Source organism: Narcine bancroftii, chromosome 7, assembly GCF_036971445.1.
Source record: "Narcine bancroftii isolate sNarBan1 chromosome 7, sNarBan1.hap1, whole genome shotgun sequence".
Classification (NCBI taxonomy): domain Eukaryota; kingdom Metazoa; phylum Chordata; class Chondrichthyes; order Torpediniformes; family Narcinidae; genus Narcine; species Narcine bancroftii.
Genome location: NC_091475.1, coordinates 161,316,280 through 161,335,052, shown reverse-complemented (window position 1 = coordinate 161,335,052; position 18,773 = coordinate 161,316,280). Strand labels below are relative to the sequence as shown.

General features: G+C 33.6%; 1 protein-coding gene and 1 long non-coding RNA gene across 8 annotated transcripts in view; one reads left to right on the top strand and one right to left on the bottom strand.

Moving 5' to 3' along the window:
* The window catches only part of LOC138739286 (uncharacterized), a 50,746-nt gene extending 38,208 nt beyond the window's left edge, over nt 1-12,538 (top strand). The window contains exon 3 of the long non-coding RNA XR_011342145.1: nt 12,497-12,538. This is a non-coding gene — a long non-coding RNA (uncharacterized lncRNA). The remainder of the gene's footprint in view (nt 1-12,496) is intronic.
* LOC138739281 (neuromedin-S-like) overlaps nt 1-18,773 on the bottom strand; it is an 83,781-nt gene that overhangs the window by 60,109 nt on the left and 4,899 nt on the right. For 4 of the 7 annotated variants that reach the window (XM_069891049.1, XM_069891050.1, XM_069891046.1 and 1 more), the window contains exon 1: nt 22-112. Coding sequence is in view for 2 of the 7 variants with exons in the window: in XM_069891042.1 (XP_069747143.1) it covers nt 22-232 (211 nt within the window). In the remaining 5 variants the exon portion in view is untranslated. Of the gene's footprint in view, nt 1-21; nt 233-18,773 lie in introns of those variants that run through there. The other 3 variants (XM_069891042.1, XM_069891043.1, XM_069891047.1) reach the window with 2 other exon arrangements.

Sequence of the window (18,773 nt, the reverse complement as noted above, 5' to 3'; positions counted from 1 at the left end):
TTATGTAAGGAATATTCTTACCCAGGGTGGGGAGAGGGCCGAAATCGTTCCTTATCCTTCTATAGCCATGTGCCACCTTATGTCGAGACCCACTTCCCATATAATTGAGGGGGATAGTGCTGGTTTTTTTTTGCAGTTTTTTTTTTCTTTTTGGGGTTCTTTTCAGTTTTTTTCCTTCTTTCTTTTTCTTGAAATAGTCAGATACAATTGCGATTTTCGTGATGCTCAGGGCCTAGGGGAAAGATTGAGGAGAGTTTTGAATCTTCAATGCAAGTATAAAATGGCTAGTAATGGAGTATTAAATTTTGTAAGTTTCAATATAAATGGGCTTAATAACCAATTTTAAAAAAAAATGATGTTAGCTTATACAAAAAAATTGAAAGTCAATATTACTTTTATACAAGAAACTCACTTAACAGAGAAAGGACATTAGAAATTACAAGGAGATCAAGTAGGTCAAGTAATAGCTTCAACTTTTAATTCTAAAGCAAGAGGAATTGTGATATTGATTAAAAAGACTTTACCTGTTAAAATTAAAAAGGTGATTACAGATCCTGTGGGAAGATTTGTTTTGATTCATTGTCAAATTTATTCTGAAATGTGGAAACTTATGAGTATTTATGCACTAAATGTGGACGATGAAGGTTTTATTCAAAGTACTATTATGCACTTAGCTGATGCTCATGAGAAAGTTTTGTTAGGAGATTTTAATTGTTACCTTGATCTGATATTGGATAAGTCAGTAAGATCAGTTGTAAAATCTAAAGCGGCATAGATGATTTTGGATTTAATTAAAATCTAAATTTGATAGAATAAATCTGAAGGAAAGGGATTATCCTTTTTATTCATATAGACATGACTCTTATTCAAGAATAGATTTATTTTTAATTTCAACACAACTGCAAGGAAGAATTATGTTTACCGATTATAAAGCTAGAATTTTATCTGATCATTCTCCACTTTTGATGTCACGTTTAGTCCCTGAGAAAGAAGAATCGATTTATAGATAGAGATTTAATTCTACTTTGTTGAAGGGCAAATTGATACAACAATTTTGAAACATATACTTAAAGTATGGAATACAAGTCAAAAGAGGAATGAAGAATTATCAGTTGGCTAGAATGAAATTAAAACAAAATCATTTGATTCCTTTTATGGTTAATAATGTTTCTTTTAACATTTGATATAATTGTGGAATAAAAAGAATAAAGGATTGTTTTTTGTTTTTTTTTAACTTTTGACCAATTGAAAGATAACTATAATATACCAAATAATACTTTTTTTTCTTATTATCATCTTAAATCATATTTAAAAAGAAAGTTAAGAACAACCTTTAGATTATTTGAACAAAGTCAATTTGAATACTTAATAACTGATGCATTTAATCAAAAGATTTATTACTAATATTTATATAAAATTGCAAGAGATTATGCAGAAAAAGGATCTATTTAGATCTCAATTGAGATTTAAATATACAAATTCAAGAAGTATGATCAAAAATTTTAAAATCATGATAGTGTAACTAATACAATTAATGTTAGATTCTAAATGGTACAATTTAATTTTTTGCATCAATTATATTATACTTCATATAAATTACATGGAATTAATTCAAATTGTTCTGTTCAATGATTTAGAAGTGGGAATCTTTTTACATGCAGTTTGGCAATGTGAAAAAGTAGAAGAAATTTTGGAAAGATATAAGTATTTTATTGGGACGAATTATGTAGATGCAAGTTTTGAAAGATTCCAAAATATTTTTATTAGGAGATATTTTTGATTTGAAGTTAGATATTTATCAAAAGAATTTTTTAAGAGTAGCAATAGCAAAGAAATGTATAGCTGTAACATGGAAATTAGACAATAACATGGGATTGAATAAATGGCAAATGGAGTTACAAAATTGTATGCCATTAGAAACAATAATGAATAATTTACAGAATCATCCAAAAAAATTTGATAAGATTTGGAAACCTTATATGGATTTTATTGTTATGTCTTCATCTATAGTGTCCATCACTCCCGCTCCAAATCACCTGAATTAATTCAAGGTACACGATCATTACGTAAATTTGAAATTTAACTAATCAATGAAGGATATATGATTATCACCCAGGCTTTCTTTTCTTCCATCTTTCCTACTTTTTTGGGGAAGGAGGAAGAGGGTAAGAGAGTAAATATGATAATATGTATTCTTTTGCATTTTTGTTTTTTATTATTTTGTATGATATGGATAAATACTGTATTTGTGTTGATGCAAATGAAAAATAAAATTGACAAAAAAAGAGTAGATTTTTATGATTTTATGAGGAAAACATTCAAGATTTTTTAGAGATAACTTCTAATTCAGTGGATTGGGATGCTTTGAAGGCATATTTGAGGGATTAGATAACATTATATGGCAAAAATTAAGAAAGATTATATGAAAGATTGATCATTTGGAAAAGGAAATAGAAGTTTTAGAAAAAAATATTTACAAACCAAGGCTTCTGACAAGAAAAGGAAAAATTTAATAACAAAACACTTCATTATAATATTGATTCAGACTTATAGAATAGAAAAATTAATTGAGCAAATTAAACAAAGGTATTATGAATTAGGAGAACTCAAGGTTTTATCTTGGTAGTTAAAAAAGGAACAAACTTCTAGAACAATTAATGTTATTAAAAAGAATTCTAAGAAGATTACTTATAACCCTCAAGAAATCAATGATTTATTTAAATATTTCTTTTTCATTTATATAGATCTCAATTTATTTGTGAAGACAGAAAACTGAGATTTTTAAAATCTCAAATAAATTTATCTAGTTTGAATGATAAGGATCAAAGAGATTTAGATGCTCCTTTTACGGCAAGAGAAATTAATGAGTTATTATGTTCGCTGAAGAGTGGGGTTGCTTCCTATCTAAATTTTTAAATAAATTTTGGGGCCTTTTAATAGCCCCTTTTATGGAGATGTTGAATCAAGTGGCAGAATCCCATTCTTTGCCAGAATCTTTTTCAAATGCAATTATTAGTTATACCAAAAAAGTAGAGATTTGTTAAAGTCTGCTCCTATAGACCTATATCATTATTGAATGCCAATTTAAAAATAATTGCTAACATTTTAGCAAATAGATTAGCTAAATACTTACCAAATTTAATTCATTTAGATCAAACAGAGTTTGTTTAAAAGTGTCATTCTGATGATAATTTTTCTAGATTGATTACTTTAAATCATTTGGCCCAAAAAAGGGGTGACTTAGCTGTAGCAGTGGCATTAGATGCAGAAAAAGCTTTTGATAGGTTAGAATAGATTTTTCTGTACAAAGTATTGGAAAAGTTTGGTTATGGACCAGTATATATTAATTGGATTAAAACTTTATATAAAAATGCATCTGCAAAGATGGCGACTATTGGACTTTTTAAAAATTTTACTAGATCAACTATCTCCTGCTTTGTTTATTTTACCAATAGAACCTTTTTTTATTTTTTATTTTTCACCCTATGAACCATATCAATCAAAATACACACAAACATTTCCCTCTTGAATATACACAGTGGCATTTTCTCCCCTTTTCTCCCCCCTACCTTTCCTCCCTCCTTCCCACCCCCCTCCAAACCCATTAAACTTTCAACATATACAATACAATAAAACCATTAAACAATGTCATCACACAATGAAAATAAACAAGAAAATTGTGTCATCTACTTTTATACACTGGATCAGGTCATTTTGTCTTCTTCTCATTTTATCATTTTAGGGGGTGGAGGTCCGCGGTAAGCCCTCTCTGTTGTGTTCCATGTATGGTTCCCAAATTTGTTCAAATAATGTGACTTTATTTTTTAAATTATATGTTATTTTTTCCAATGGGATACATTTATTCATTTCTATGTATCATTGCTGTGCTCTCAGACTCTCTTCTGATTTCCAAGTTGACATTATACATTTTTTTTGCTACAGCTAAGGCTATCATAATAAATCTTTTTTGCGCTTCATCCAGTTTGAGGCCTAATTCTTTACTTCTTATATTACTTAGAAGAAAGATCTCTGGATTTTTTGGTATGTTGCTTTTTGTGATTTTATTTAATACCTGATTTAGATCTTCCCAAAACTTTTTCACTTTCTCACATGCCCAAATTGCATGTACTTTTGTTCTGGTTTCCTTACAGTGAAAACATCTGTCTGATAATGTTGGATCCCATTTATTTAACTTTGGGGGCATGATATATAGCCTGTGTAACCAATCATATTGTATCATGCATAACCTCATGTTTATTATATTTTAATAGTTCCAGAGCATAACTTTTGCCATATTTCATTTTTTATCTTTATGTTTAAATATTTTTCCCACTTTTGTTTGGGTTTATAGCCTATTTCATAATTTTCCTTCTCTTGCAGCTTGATGTACATGTTTGTAATAAATCTTTTTATTATAGTTGTTTCTATAATCACATATTCAAAGCTGCTTCCTTCTGGTAATTTCAATCTACTTCCCAATTTGTCCTTTAAGTCGGTTTTCAGTTGGTGGTATGCAAACATTATTCCATGAGTTATTCCATATTTGTACTTCATTTGTTCAAATGACAATAAATTATTTCCCAAAAAAGTTTTCTATTCTTTTGATTTCTTTTCACTCCCATTCTCTAAAGGAAAGGTTATCTATTGTGAAAGAGATTAGTTGATTGACCAATAGAACTTTTATCACAATTAAAAGTATAAAGATTAATCAAGAAGAATATAAATCTGTTTGCTGATGAAGTTTTGATTTATTTGGCAGACCGTATAAATTTGTTGCATCAATTACCTACAAGATTGGAAAAATATGGTGAAGTATCTGGGTATAAGATTAATTGGGATAAAATGAAATTTTGCCCTTAGTTAAAGGTGTGTTATGAGCCCAAAGGACCCCAAAATCCAGCAGCCATAGACATTCACCAACACAAGTAGTTACTTAAACATATTTGTTTTTAATTATCTTTAAACATGAAAATAGAATCAAACTTTAACATCTTTATACTTAACTAACCTTAACCCCCTTCTAATTCTTAGCGCATGTGTATGTAATGTGTATGTAAATTTAAGAAAAGTTCTTTGTTTCACAGTTCACTCTCACTTCTCCTTCTTCCAAGTTCTCTGGTTGCAGGTAATTCTTATACTGTGCGTAGAATTTAACAGGTATAAAGTTCACCAGGCTTTGGTGCTTGAAAGGTAAATGTTTACTGCTCAGGAAGGTTCTTGTAGGGTTTGCAGAGAGAGATTTGTTGTTCCAGGATTTGAATAACCATTAGTCACCTCAATGTCTTGCTGATGAAACTTGCCCATCAGGGTTCTCCAGATGATAACCTCTTTCTTTCAGGCTATCACAGATTTCCTTTTTATTCCCCTTGTTCCAAGAGAAACATCAAACAGATAGCACGTTCAGCCATCCACTGGAGCTTTCTGTTTCAACAATCTTCCTGGCTTGCACTGTTCAGCTGCTTTCAGTGTCACACACACATTAGCTGAGAGAGCTTGTTGAGCTTGTCTCCTCTCTCTCTCTCTTCAACTGCCAGAAAGCCTAAGTGACTCTCTCACTTGCAAAACCCCCCACCTTCTTCAGCAAACCACAGGAGTTCTCCCTCTTGGTCAAGCTGTTGTCTTAGGTAAACAAAATCAGGAGTGACCTTTCTGTGAGCACTCTGTAGGTTCTTGCAAACAACCAGTTTGTCTCCTCCAAGACATTGGAATTTTCATTTCATGATGTCATTTCAATTAGCATCTCCTTGTGAAATGTGCATATCATTCTCCATAGTTTTTGCAATGTTCCTGAATATGAATTCTTCAGTATTTCAAATAAGATCTATTTTAAAATGTGTGTATGTACATAACCCACTAATCTTTCCAAATTCCTCCCAATTTTTATCCATTACAGGTGATTATACTCAATGTAAAAAAAGTCATGCAATTTAGGTGGTCAAATGTCAGGATTAAATATTTAGGTATTAAGGTTGATAATGATTTATATAAATTAAACTATTTACCATTACTTAATAAAATTAAAGAGGATTTGAATAAGTTGAATGATTTACCTACAACTTTAGTAGGTAGAGTTAATTGTATTAAGATTAATTTTTTTTCCTTGAATTCAGTATATTTTTCAATCAATTCCTCAGAAATGTTTTAAAGACTTGAATACATGTGTTAGAATGTTTTTATGGAAAGGGAAAATGGCAAGGGTTTCTTTGGAAATTTGAATTGGGAAGTTTACAACTTCATCATTTTAGAAATTATTATAAGGCAGCTCAATTGAGATTTATTAATATAGATAAATTGCCAGCTTGGGTTAATATAGAATTTAGTAAAATATAGAAATTAATAAACAGGATTTTATTTATAAATGGAATTCATAATTATAGGTGGGAAATAGAGATACTCCCGTTTTAAAACATTTAATTGAATTTTGGAATAAAATTGATTATAAAATAGGTGTGAAAGGTTTAATCTCTTAAAAAAATTCAAAATAAACATTCCTTTTTCCATGGACAATCAATTTCTGAGGACTTGAATGCAATAGGTGCACAAAGAATAGAAGATTGTTTTGAAGATGGAAGATTTATTACTTTTGCATGAATGAAAAATAAATTTAATGTGCCAAATAATACTTTATTTTGTTACTATCAAGTGAAGGCTTTTTTGATTTATAAGATTGGTCCTACTCTGATGTTATCTACTCAGAGTGAACTGGAATTATTGATTCGTAATACAAAAATAAATTTATTTCTGTAATGTATGATTTATTTTTTTAAAAGCCCCTAAAATAGGTTTCATGCAATTATGTAGGGATAATATGACAAAAATCATTAATGTTAGATACAGATTAGTTCAATATAATTTTTTGCATCAGTTATACTTAACTCCTCAAAAATTATCAGATTTATGTTTTCGATTTTATGTGCTCCAGAAGTTAGATCTTTTTTGTATTCAGTTTGGGAATGTCCTAAAGTTAAACAATTTTGTTTGGAAGTTGGGAATTTTTTGGAATGACAAATTCTATTTACAAAATAGATATCAGGTATTTTGGAAGATTCGGTGCCCATATTTACATTGATGTAGGTATAAATGTTTAATAAGATCTCTGTAAACTCCCTTTTGGTAACCCCGGCACCATTATATTATTAAAACTTTGTTATTTATTTTCTTGACATTCTCCAGTCCTTTTTGTTTCTTTTTTTTTCCTTTTGGGGGGGAGGGTGTGGGAGGGAGGGATGGGGGGGGGATTTTTCTATACCACATGTATAACTTTTGAAAATATGTTATTGAAAGAAATGTATTTACTGTGTGGTTTAAAAATTATTAAATAAAATATTAAATAAATATTGGAGAACGTGTCCAATGCAAATGAAATGCATAAAAGAAATTAATTAGTAAAATAAATGACCAAGAAAGCTAATGGGCCTGTCAAATGACAAATCCCAAGAAAATTATGACCTATACCTCAAAGTTTTGAACTAAGTGACAGCTTCAAAAATTCCACAAAATTTGGAAAAGGTTCCTGCAGATTGGAAAGTAGCAAATATAACCCTGCTATTTAGCAAAGTACTAAGAAAACAAAAAACACCAAAGAACTGTGAACCTATAATCTAATATTTAATGATGTCAAATTATAGAATGATTGAGCTGACTCAACATGGATTTATGAAAGGGAACTCTTCTATTGGAGCTCTTCTATTGGAGCTCTTCTATTGGAGCTCTTCTATTGGAGCTCTTCTATTGGAGCTCTTTGAGGATGAATTTGGATGGAGTCGAATTATTGGAGTATATTTGGATTTGCAACAGGCTTGTGATAGGGTCTTACACAGGAGGTTGCAGAACACTGAACTAAGGTAATATATCAGATTAGATAGAGTATTGCTGAACAGATAGTAAACATGGAGTAGGAATAAACAGGCTCCACACAGGCTGTCAGAAAATGCCAGATGGATACCTTAAAGATCAGTGCTTGGGCTGCAATTATTCACAATCTAAAATCAATGATTTGGCTGAGAGTCCAAATAGAACATTTCTAAGTTGGCCAATAATATTAAACTAAGTGAGAATTTGAGTGGCAACATGAATGAAAAGAACCCTCAAGATGATACAGATAAACCAAATGATTTAACAACAGCATGGCAAATATGTACAACTTTAAAAAATAAGTTAACCACTTTAGTAGAAAAAAAGATGCAATGCTGAGCACTTTTTAAAAACTGCTGAGTGCGAAAGGGACCTGGATGTCCTTTCACATATCAGTGAAAATGAACGTGTTTTCAGTAGGTGCAGCAGCTGATGAGCTAGACAAATAGTACATTAATTAGCCTTAATTTTTAGAGGATTTGAGTAGAAGAAGAAAGATTTTAAATGTATAAGAACTTGGTGAGAAGACATCTGGAGTATTGTGTACCCAGAGAAGGACATACATATCATAAAGGGAAGGTAGCAAAGATGTGTGGGGAAAAAGAAAAGATGCGGGTGAGGACTGAATTAAAGGAAGTAAAATCTCAGGTGACTTGGTTTGGAAATCCTCATCCTAGGAGTAGATGCGGCAGAGATGGAGGAATTGAGAGAATAGAGTCATTATAAGAGCAGGGTGGAAAGAGGTGTAGTCAAGGTAACTGTCGGAGTTAATGGGATTATAAATGATGTGTGTAGATAGTTCAATTCCGAAATGGGAACAGAGAGATTGAGAAAGGGGAGAGAATTACCATAGATGGACCAAGTGAATTTGAGGTCAGGGTGGAAGTTGGCAGCAAAGTGGATGAAGTTGTCAAGCTTATCGTGGCAGCACTAATGTACTCATCAGTGTAATGGAGGAAGAGTTAAGGAGCCTTCTCTGTGTAATCTTGTAGTATAAAAAGTTCCACTATCCAACTAAAGACAGGAATAGCTGGGAACAATCCAAGTACCCAAAAGGAGGTTCAAGAGCCTGAAAGTTGTGAGGAAAAAAAGATCGTGAACCTAGAGGTGCTGACTTTGGGCTTCTGTACAATCTGCCTGAAAATAGCAACAAGAAGAGAATGTGACCAGGGATCCCTCATGATTTTGGTTTCTTTCATGAGACAGCATCTCATATAGATTCCTTAAATGGAGGGGAGGACAGTGCCAGTGATGGACAGTCAGAGTGTGATGGTAAATTAAAGGTGATAGGCTACCATGCTCAGGGTCACTTCTGAAGATGGAGCACAGTTACTTGTCAAAGTGATTATGTAATCTGCATTAGTTTTTCCACTGTACACAGGGCCACATTGTGAAACTGCAGTGCTTTAGAACTGCAGTTTTCAGTCCTGTCTGGACCCAGAGTTGCACATGAAGGTCTCAGGCCCTAAGTGTTGATTACCCTTTACTTCCTAGAGATGCTGAATGCCCTGATGAATTTCTCTAGAACTTTTGTCTACAGTATTGCACTGAAATCCAAACATCTGCAGACTTTCCTGTTTGTCTCCTCTACATCAAAGAGACTGGGCGCAGACTGGGACATTGATTCATTGAGCATCTCAGCTCTGTCTGCTGCAATAGCGTATATCTCCCAGTGGCCACCCATTTCTGACATGTCTGTCCATGGACTTGCGTATAAGACCTCTCACAAATTGGAAGAACAACTCCTCATCTTCCATCTGGCCACCCTCTAACCAGAAGGCATTAACATCAACTTCTCCAATTTCCATTAAATGAACCCCCCCCTCCATTCTTCTTCTTCCCCCATCATTTTCTCCCAGCTGCCTGTCTGTCTCTTTTTTCTTCCCTTTCCTTCGGTCATCTTTCAGAGCCAAAAATTTGGCTGTTGGTCTGGACACTATCTTCTGTCATTCCTTAGTCTTTTTTCACTACAGCATAGTACAGGCCCTTCAGGCCTCGATGTTGTGCTGACTTTTTCTATTCCTACCCAAATTTCTTTTTTAAAAACCAAACCCTTCCTACCCCATAACCCTCTTTATTTCTTTCTCTGAAATGCCTTGAATGTTTCAGCCTCAAAAAGATAAAGACAACTGATTGTGCCTCTTACAGGCCAACATCATTATTAAATGTAGGGTCTAAAATCTTTTCTAAAATTTTAGCCAACAGATTAGAGAATATTCTACCTAAAGTTAAATCTAAGGATCAAGCTGGGTTCATTAATAGGTATATTCATTTTAATATTTGAAGATTATTTAATATTATTCACTCTTCTCCATCTGAAAAACCTGAATACGTTGTATCCCTCGATGCTGAAAAAGCATTCGATAGAGTGGAATAGCCCTACTTATTTGAGATCTTAATATGATTAATTTTGGTCTGGAATTTTTTTTGAATATTTTATTTCAAATGTTTAAAGCCACAATACAGTCAATTAATAATAAATTATATATACACAAAAATACATGTGGTATATGATCTAATCCCCCCTCCTTCCCCACTACCCCCCTGCCTTCCAACCCAAAAACCCCAAAGAAAGAAAGAGAGCAGGAGTGTTAAATCATTGCTAACACAATGAAATGCCTTGGATCAGAGTAACACCACAACATTTTAAGCTCATATAATCCAAACAAAGGCTCCATACTTTCTGAAAAAAGATAATTATCTCTTAAATTATATGTTATTTTTGCCAATGGAATACATGATCTCAATTCTATATGCCATCTTTGCAAACTCAAATCAATCTCATTTTTCCAAGTAATGACTATACATTTTCTTGCTACAGCTATTGCTAGTCATAAAAACAGAGTTTGATATATAGTCAACCTCAATTTCAAACTCAATATTTTAACATTGCCTAATACAAATAATGTTGGATCCATCAGTAATTTAAAACTTTCTCTAGAAATTCCTTAAGTCATATCCAAAAGGATTTAACACTATCACATAGCCAAGTCAAATGTAAAAAATAACTTAATTCCTTACAATATCTAAAGCATTTAATTATATCTCTTCAATTTTTGAGGGGTTAAATACAACTGATGTATAAAATTATAATGAAATAATCTATATCTCACATTAACAATTTTAGACATACTATCCTTACATATAGTTCTTATTCAATTAAATGTCTCAAAATAGATGATTATTAATAACAGTATTCCATTTATAAATAAATTGTGCCATATTTTCCTCATCAACTTTAATTAACTCAATATTAGCCCATATTAATGGATTATCCAAATCAAACATTCAATTAATAAACCTCAGTTGTGCTGCTTTAAAATAATTTTGAAAATTCAGGAGTTGTAAACCTCCCAATTCACACTTCCAAGTTAATTTCTGTAAGTATACTCTAACCATTTTACCTTTCCACAAAAAAATCCCAATTATAGAATTCAAATCTTTTTTAAAATTCGGAGGAACTTTACAAGGAATAGATTGAAAAAGATATTGAATTCTAGGAAAAATATTCATCTTAATACAATTAACTCTACCTATTAATGTTATAGGTAAATCTTTCCATCTATTTAAGTCATCTAATTTTATGAAATAAAGGTAAATAGTTTAATTTATATAAATGATCTAAATCCTTATCAATTCTAGTACCTAAATATCTAATTTGATCTGATCATTTAAATTGAACAATTTTCTTACAATGAATATAATCACCATCAATCAATGGCATAATCTCACTTTTATCCCAATTAATTTTATAACATGATATTTTCTCCATATTGTCTCAATCTTTCATATAATGATTTTAATGAATTTTGTGGTTCTGTTAAATAAATCAAAAGATCATCAGCAAATAAATTAATCTTCAGAATTAACTCTAATACTCTTAATATTACCATCCTGTCTTATCAATTGTGCTAAATGTTCAATAGCTAATGCAAACAATGCTGGGACAAAGGGCATCCTTGTCTAATAGATCTCTCTAATAAAAACGATGATGATGTTTGGCCATTTGTCACCACTCTGACAGAAAGATTTTTATATAAAGATTCAATCCAACTAATAAACATTGGTCCAAAATTTTTCCAATACTTTAAATAAAATCTCCACTCTAACTCATTGAATGCCTTTTCGGCATTTAATGCTAAGGCCATTGTTGAGTTGCATTTTTTCTGAGAAATATGAATCAAACTAATTAATTTTGCAATATTATCTGCAGAGTAATGATTTTTAATAAATCCAGTCTGGTCCAAATGAATTATGTTTGGTAAATACTTCGCGAATCTATTTGCTCAAACCTTAGCTACAAACTTATAATCAACATTTAACAAAGAAATGGGTCTATAAGATCCAGTATTTAACAGATCTCTATCTTCTTGAAAATAGCTGTAATAATTGCCTTGGGGAACCTCCATTGCTTGTTTTAACATGTCCATTAATAAAGGCATTAATAAATCTTGAAACCTTTTGTCGAATTCCAACGTAAATCCAACTTCAGCAGAGGATTTACCATTCGGCATTAACTTAAGTGCATTTATAATTTCTCTTAAAGTAAAAGGAGAGTCCAACTCGTCATGTTCTCGAGTATTTAAAAAAGGTAACTGAAGCTCAGCTAAAAAGTTATTAATTTTGACATTATCATTTTCAGACTCAGATGAATACAGTTTCATACAAAATTCCTTAAAAGCATCATTTATATCTTGAGGTTGGTATGTAATATTTGAATATTTTCTAATAGCATTAATTGTTCTAGAAATGTGTTCTGTCTTTAATTGCCACACCAATACTTTATGGGCTCTCTCCCATAATTCATAATATTTTTGTCTAGTTCTTTATAATAATTTCTCTGTTTTATAAGTCTGTAATGAATTTCAAGGCATTTTTTTATTTATTAATTGTATCTCTTTGATCTCTGTTGAATCCTCTTCTATATCTTTTTCTAAATTTTCTGTCTCCTTCTCTAATTTATCAACTTGACTAGAATACCATTTCTTAATCTTAGTTGAAAAGCTAATAATTTGTCCTCTTAGATATGCTTTTAATGCATCCCACAAAATAAATTTACTATCAACCTAATCTGCACTTATTTTCAAATATTGTTGTATTTGATCTATTACAAAATTACAAAACTCAACATTTCTTAAAAATAAAGAATTAAATCTCCATCTATATGTGGTATCTATTTTTTCAGGACCTATACATGATATTAACAAAAGGAATGATCTGACAACGTTCTACTTTTTTATTCATCCGATATTATACATCCTTGCAATTGAGCTGACAATAAAAAAAACTATTCTAGAATAAGAATCCTATCGAAAATAATAAAATAAGTAATCCTTCTCCTTAGGATTCAATCTTCTCCAAATAGCAACCAAATTCATTTCTTTTCTTGTGCATGCACTCACACAATTACGACTCAGAGACGTGATGCTTTCTCATCCTTTAATTCTATTAGAGTAACATGGCTACTGAGACACAGGGTTATATATATGGCAGGGTGACATCAGGATATCCAGCAGAGGGCGGGCTTATACCCTACACTCCCCCCATCCCCCCATGCTGACTGGGTCCCTTCGAACTAATAAGATTACAACAGGCCCAGGACTACAAATTAAAATTAAAATAATCTCATGAGTAATTATAATTATAAAAGGGAAAGTATTTAATAATAATCAGGGCACAGAGTCCTTGAAGTGTTCAGGTGGTCTTCCTCTTTTGAACTGCCTTGGCTTGGTTTGCTGTGCTGGTCTTTGCTCGGGACCCATATATAGTCGGGTCGGCGGCCAAGTTGGCGGCAACTGCCCATCTTTGCTGACCAGTGGAAACTGCCTGCCTTCACTGCCCTCCTATCTGTGTGTCTCAGTTAGACTCCTTGGCTCTGCAACCATTTCTGCCCCCCCTTACTCAGCCCGAAAGGGTGGGATGATCAGGGAAGGCCACAGCAGGTCTGGTTCCACCTCCTCCAGCTCATGAGGCAGTTCATGGACCTTATTGTTAGTCAATGCTCGCAATTGGTCAATGTGTCGCTTACACAATCGGTCCCCCACTAGAACAGAGTATGAGCAGGGGCTCAATTTTTGTAAGATTAGTCCTACCACCCATGGGTCTTTATATTGTCTATAATCTTGTACCAGAACTCTCTCGCCCACTTACAGTGTTCTTGGTGAGCTCTGTAGTGATGCTGTTTTTTTTTTACATTCGGAGACCCAGATCTGGATGAACTGTGGTCAGCCTGATCTGCAGGTTGTAGTCAAATATTAGTTCTGCTGGGGTGCAGTTTGTGGTAGAATGCGGCGTGTTTCTGTATCCCAAGAGGAAATCTGCAATTTTGTGTGTCCAGGAGGCATTTAGAAATTTCATGTTTTCATTGTTGTTTTGAATGTTTGTACAAAACCTTCTGCCTCCCCATTAGTATTTGGGTGATAGGGTTTGGACAAAATATGTCTGATATTGTTGACACGCATAAATTTTAAAAAATGTTCTTATGTAAATTGAGGCCCATTGTCCATAACTAATTCATGAGGCAATCCATAAGTAGCAAAGATAGATTGTAGACAATCAATTGTGGGATCTGCTTTGGTGTTTTTCAGCTGTGAAACTACTGGTCACTTGGAGTGTGCATCCACAGCTAATAGGAAAGTCTCACCCATGAATGGTCCAGCGAAGTCTACATGAATTCAGTGCCAGGGTTTGGATGGCCATTTCCATGGGTTAGTTTTGGCTTGCGGCATTTTTGGCTGCATTGACTGGCATACTTTGCATTCTCCTACTGTTGTTTTAATGTCTCTGTCTATGGAGGGCCACCAGACATGCATCCAGGCCAGTACCTTCATTCGTACCATTCCCGGATGGTTGTGGTGCAATTCTGATAACATGGTAGTTTTCCATTTGGATGGAATAATTGTAAGGGTACCCCATAGTAAACATCCTTCTTCAACTTACAGTTCATGGCGGCTTGTGTGGTAAGGTTTTAGATCTTCTGGAATGACTTCAGATTTGGGCCACCCATTAAGGGTGAAGAATAGGATCTTGCCTCTTTTTGGGTTTTCTTTCCTATCATCTGGGCTGTAATGGGCAGTTATTAAGGTTGTTTTTGGATGATGGCTGCTGCCTCTGCTGTCCATTTAATAATTTCTTCTCATTGTTCTGTCTCAGGTAGCGGCATGCATGATAAGGCATCTGCATACCTATTGAGTGTTCCTAGTTTATGTTTTATATCATAGTTGTACGCCACTAGTAGCATGGTCCATCTTTGAATTCTGGCTGCAGCTAATACTGGTATACCCTTGTGTGGCCCCAGGATTAAACTAAGAAGTTTGATGTCTGTGATCAAGGTGAATTTTCTTCTGTAAAGATATTGGTAGAATTTTTTTTTAAACACCAAAAATGATTCCCAATCCTTCTTTTTCTAGTTGGGCGTAATTGTGTTCACTTGTGGTTAATGTTCGCGAAGCATATGCTACTGGTTGCTCACCTTTTTCTGTGATTTGGGATAGTACCACCCTAGTCCCACTGGTGAAGCATCCACAGCTAGTGTAACTTCTTTACTAGGATTTTAGTGGATCAGCACCTTATTTGTTGACGTTAGTATTTCCTTTAGTTGATCGGCTGTGTTCTTAGTTTCTGTGTTCCAATACCATATTTGATCTTTCTTGGTTCAGTGGGTGGAATAGTGTAGACATATTAGGGATATGTTTTTGGTAGTAATTAACAAGTCCCATGAAGGACTGTAATTCAGATTTGTTGGTTGGATATGGGGCCTTGCGAATAGCTTCTGTTCCTGCTGGATTCATTCGCACCCCCTTGTCAATTGTAAACCAAAAAACACACATTCGTCCTTTCGTAATCGTATATTAGCCTGTAGTAGTCTGGTTAAAAACTTTTCAAAGGTTTGTAAGTGTTCACTGTCATTTCAGCCCGTGATGATATCATGTAGATAACCCCCAACTGAAAGTCCATGTGGTAATTTGTCCATTGTTACTTGAAAAATTGCAGGTAATGCTGAAATTCCATAAGGCATGTGTTTATAGGTGAATAGTCCAGATGGGTATTGATGGTTGCATATTCCCTTGATTTTTTTTGTCCAATTCTATCTGCTGATATGCCTGTGACAAATCTAGTTTTGTGAATTTTTGCCCTCCATTTAGTCCTTGGAACAATTCTTCTGCCTTGAGCATTGGGTGTTCGGGTATTTTGAGTGATGGATTGATGGTGATTTTGTAATCGCAACAAATGAGAATTTCACCATTGGCTTTTCGTATAGGTACGATAGGTGCTGCCAAATCACTGTATTGTATTGGTTCTAATATGTCTTCATGTTTTAGTCTGTTTAATTCAGCCTCAATTTTCCCTTTCATAGCAAATGGGACTCTTCTGGCTTTGAAGAATTTTGGTTCTGCATTATCTTTTAATTGCAGTTTGGCTTGAACACCTTTGATTTTCCTCAATTCTTGTTGGTCGAGTTCTGGCTGGGAAGTATCCGTGTGGTTTACATTTAGTATTGAACTGATTTCCAGCCAGTCTAGGGGAATGTGTTGTAGCCAGTTTCTTCTGAAAAGTTCTGGTCCCTGGGTATCTATGATGTAGAGAGAGTGTATTTGGTTGCTGTTGTTTGTATTGTACTTGGACCATACATTTTCCAAACACTGATTCTGTCTCCTGTAACAGACCTTAAAGTTATTTCAGTTGTTTTTACTGGGAGGTGTGGTAACAAGCATTCCTTTACAAGTAACAGCATTAGGGACACCTCTGTCCCTGTCTAACTCTATCTTCAGGGGGTGTCCGTTTATTTTTAGCTGCATAAAGATTGCTGTCCGTTTATTCCTCGGATGTGTAATATCTCAAGAGCTGAAATTTCAGGAGCTTGAAAGTCAACCATTGGGCTGTCATCATCATCGTGGCTAGGTTGCCTCTCTCTCTCTCTCTCTCTCTCTCTCTCTCTCTCTCTGCAATTGTTTTGACAACCTCAATAACTGCCCATTAAAGCCCAGATGGTAGGAAAGAAAACCCAAAAAGAGGCAAGATCCTATTCTTCACCCTTAATGGGTGGCCCAAATCTGAAGTCAGTGTTTTTGGAGATTTATCTAATAATGGATCTAAACAGCAATTCAAATCTCCACAAATCATTACATGTTCACATGCTTGCACCAAATTAAAGAAAGGAATCTTGGATAAATTTCTCGTCATCTACATTTGGAGCATAAATATTCTTAAGTGTTCAAAACTCCGAATAGATTTTACAATGTACAACAAGAAATCTACCAACTAAGTCACTAATAACTGCTTCTAATTTAAAAGATAACTGATTAACCAAGATATCAATACCTCTTGCTTTTGAATTAAAAGAAGCTAGATAGCAACACCAAGATAGCAACACCTCTTGCTTTTGAATTAAAAGAAGCTATAACTTGGCCAATATCTTTTTAACTTTTGATACTCTTTCTCAGTCAAATGTGTCTCTTGTAAAAAAGCAATATCTACTTTATTTTTTTTATATAGGCCAAAACCCTCTTTCTCTTGATTGGATTATTGAGCCTGTTAACATTAAATGTTGCAAAATTCAAATTAGTCGGCAACATATTTAATACTGTAAATGTCAAACTCCCACCGCACGCAATGATGGGGCTCCGATCCATGGCTATTCTGCATAATAAGATACATTTCCTTAATAGAAAAGAAAGAAGTCCTAAAAAAGAAAAGAAAAAACATCGCTAAAAGCAGTACTACCTCTCTCCCCCCCTCTCTATTTTATGGGAAGTGATCAATGCCAACAACTTCTGAAGGAGAGATAAACAAAACCACCTCCCCCGAACAGAATAAAAAAACAATAATCAAAAATATGATAAGCTGCTTGCAAGTCTCTATTAAGTTAATCATCATCAGTATCAATTTCAATTAGCTTGTGACATTCCATCTTCTGTGAACTATTCTTCCTCTTTTCTTGCGCCGGCTTTGGTTGTTGAAAAAAAACTGGTCTTGACTCCCCTTCTGTTTATTTTCAGGCAATGAGTTAGCAAATAGATGAGCATCAGCTTCATCAGCAAAGAAATGCGATTGAAATTCTCCATTAAAAAAATCCTTGAATGTAGCAGGATATCTAAAATGGAATTTATAATCCTTTTTTCCATAACACAGCCTTTGCAGGATTAAATTCCTTGAGACGTTTAATAATAGTTTGACTCAGATCTGCATTAAAAAATCTATTATTCCCGACCAACAAAGGGGTCTGATGTTTTCTCGCATTTTGTACTGCAAATCTCAAAATTATTTCTTTATCTTGATAGCGCAAACACCTAATTAAAATAGAGCATGGCGGATGACCAGGAAAAGGTTTCTTCCTAATTGCTCTATCCAACTCCAAACCATTCGGAAGATATTCTTTTCCCAAAACATCAGGAATCCATTTCTGAAAAAACTGTACTGGATCTGAGCCTTCAAAATCTTCAGGCAAACCCACAATCTTCACATTATTTCTACGGCTTTGATTTTACAAATCATCAATTTTTTTTAAAGTCATCTCTTTAACTTCCCAAACAGTAAAAGACTCCTCAGGTTTAACAACTATTTCTTTTCATTGCTGTACGTCATCATAACAATCTTGAAAATCTTGAAATTTAATCTGCATTTTTTCTACCTCTTCGCACATTTTGAAACATCAATCTAATGGTTAACATTTCTTCTTTCATACTACTAAATCTTGTTTCAAACTTGTCTTTCATAGACATGGCTCATTTGAGTTGATAATGTCTGAATTTGTTTAGATAATGTATCTAATTGACAACTTGATGAAGGGCTCAAGCCCAAAACGATGATAATGTATCTTTGCTACATAAAGGCACTATTTGACCTGCTGAGTTTCTCCAGCATTTGTGTGTTTTTTCACTTTACCACGGTGTCAACAGAATCCTGTGTTTTACCCCTAT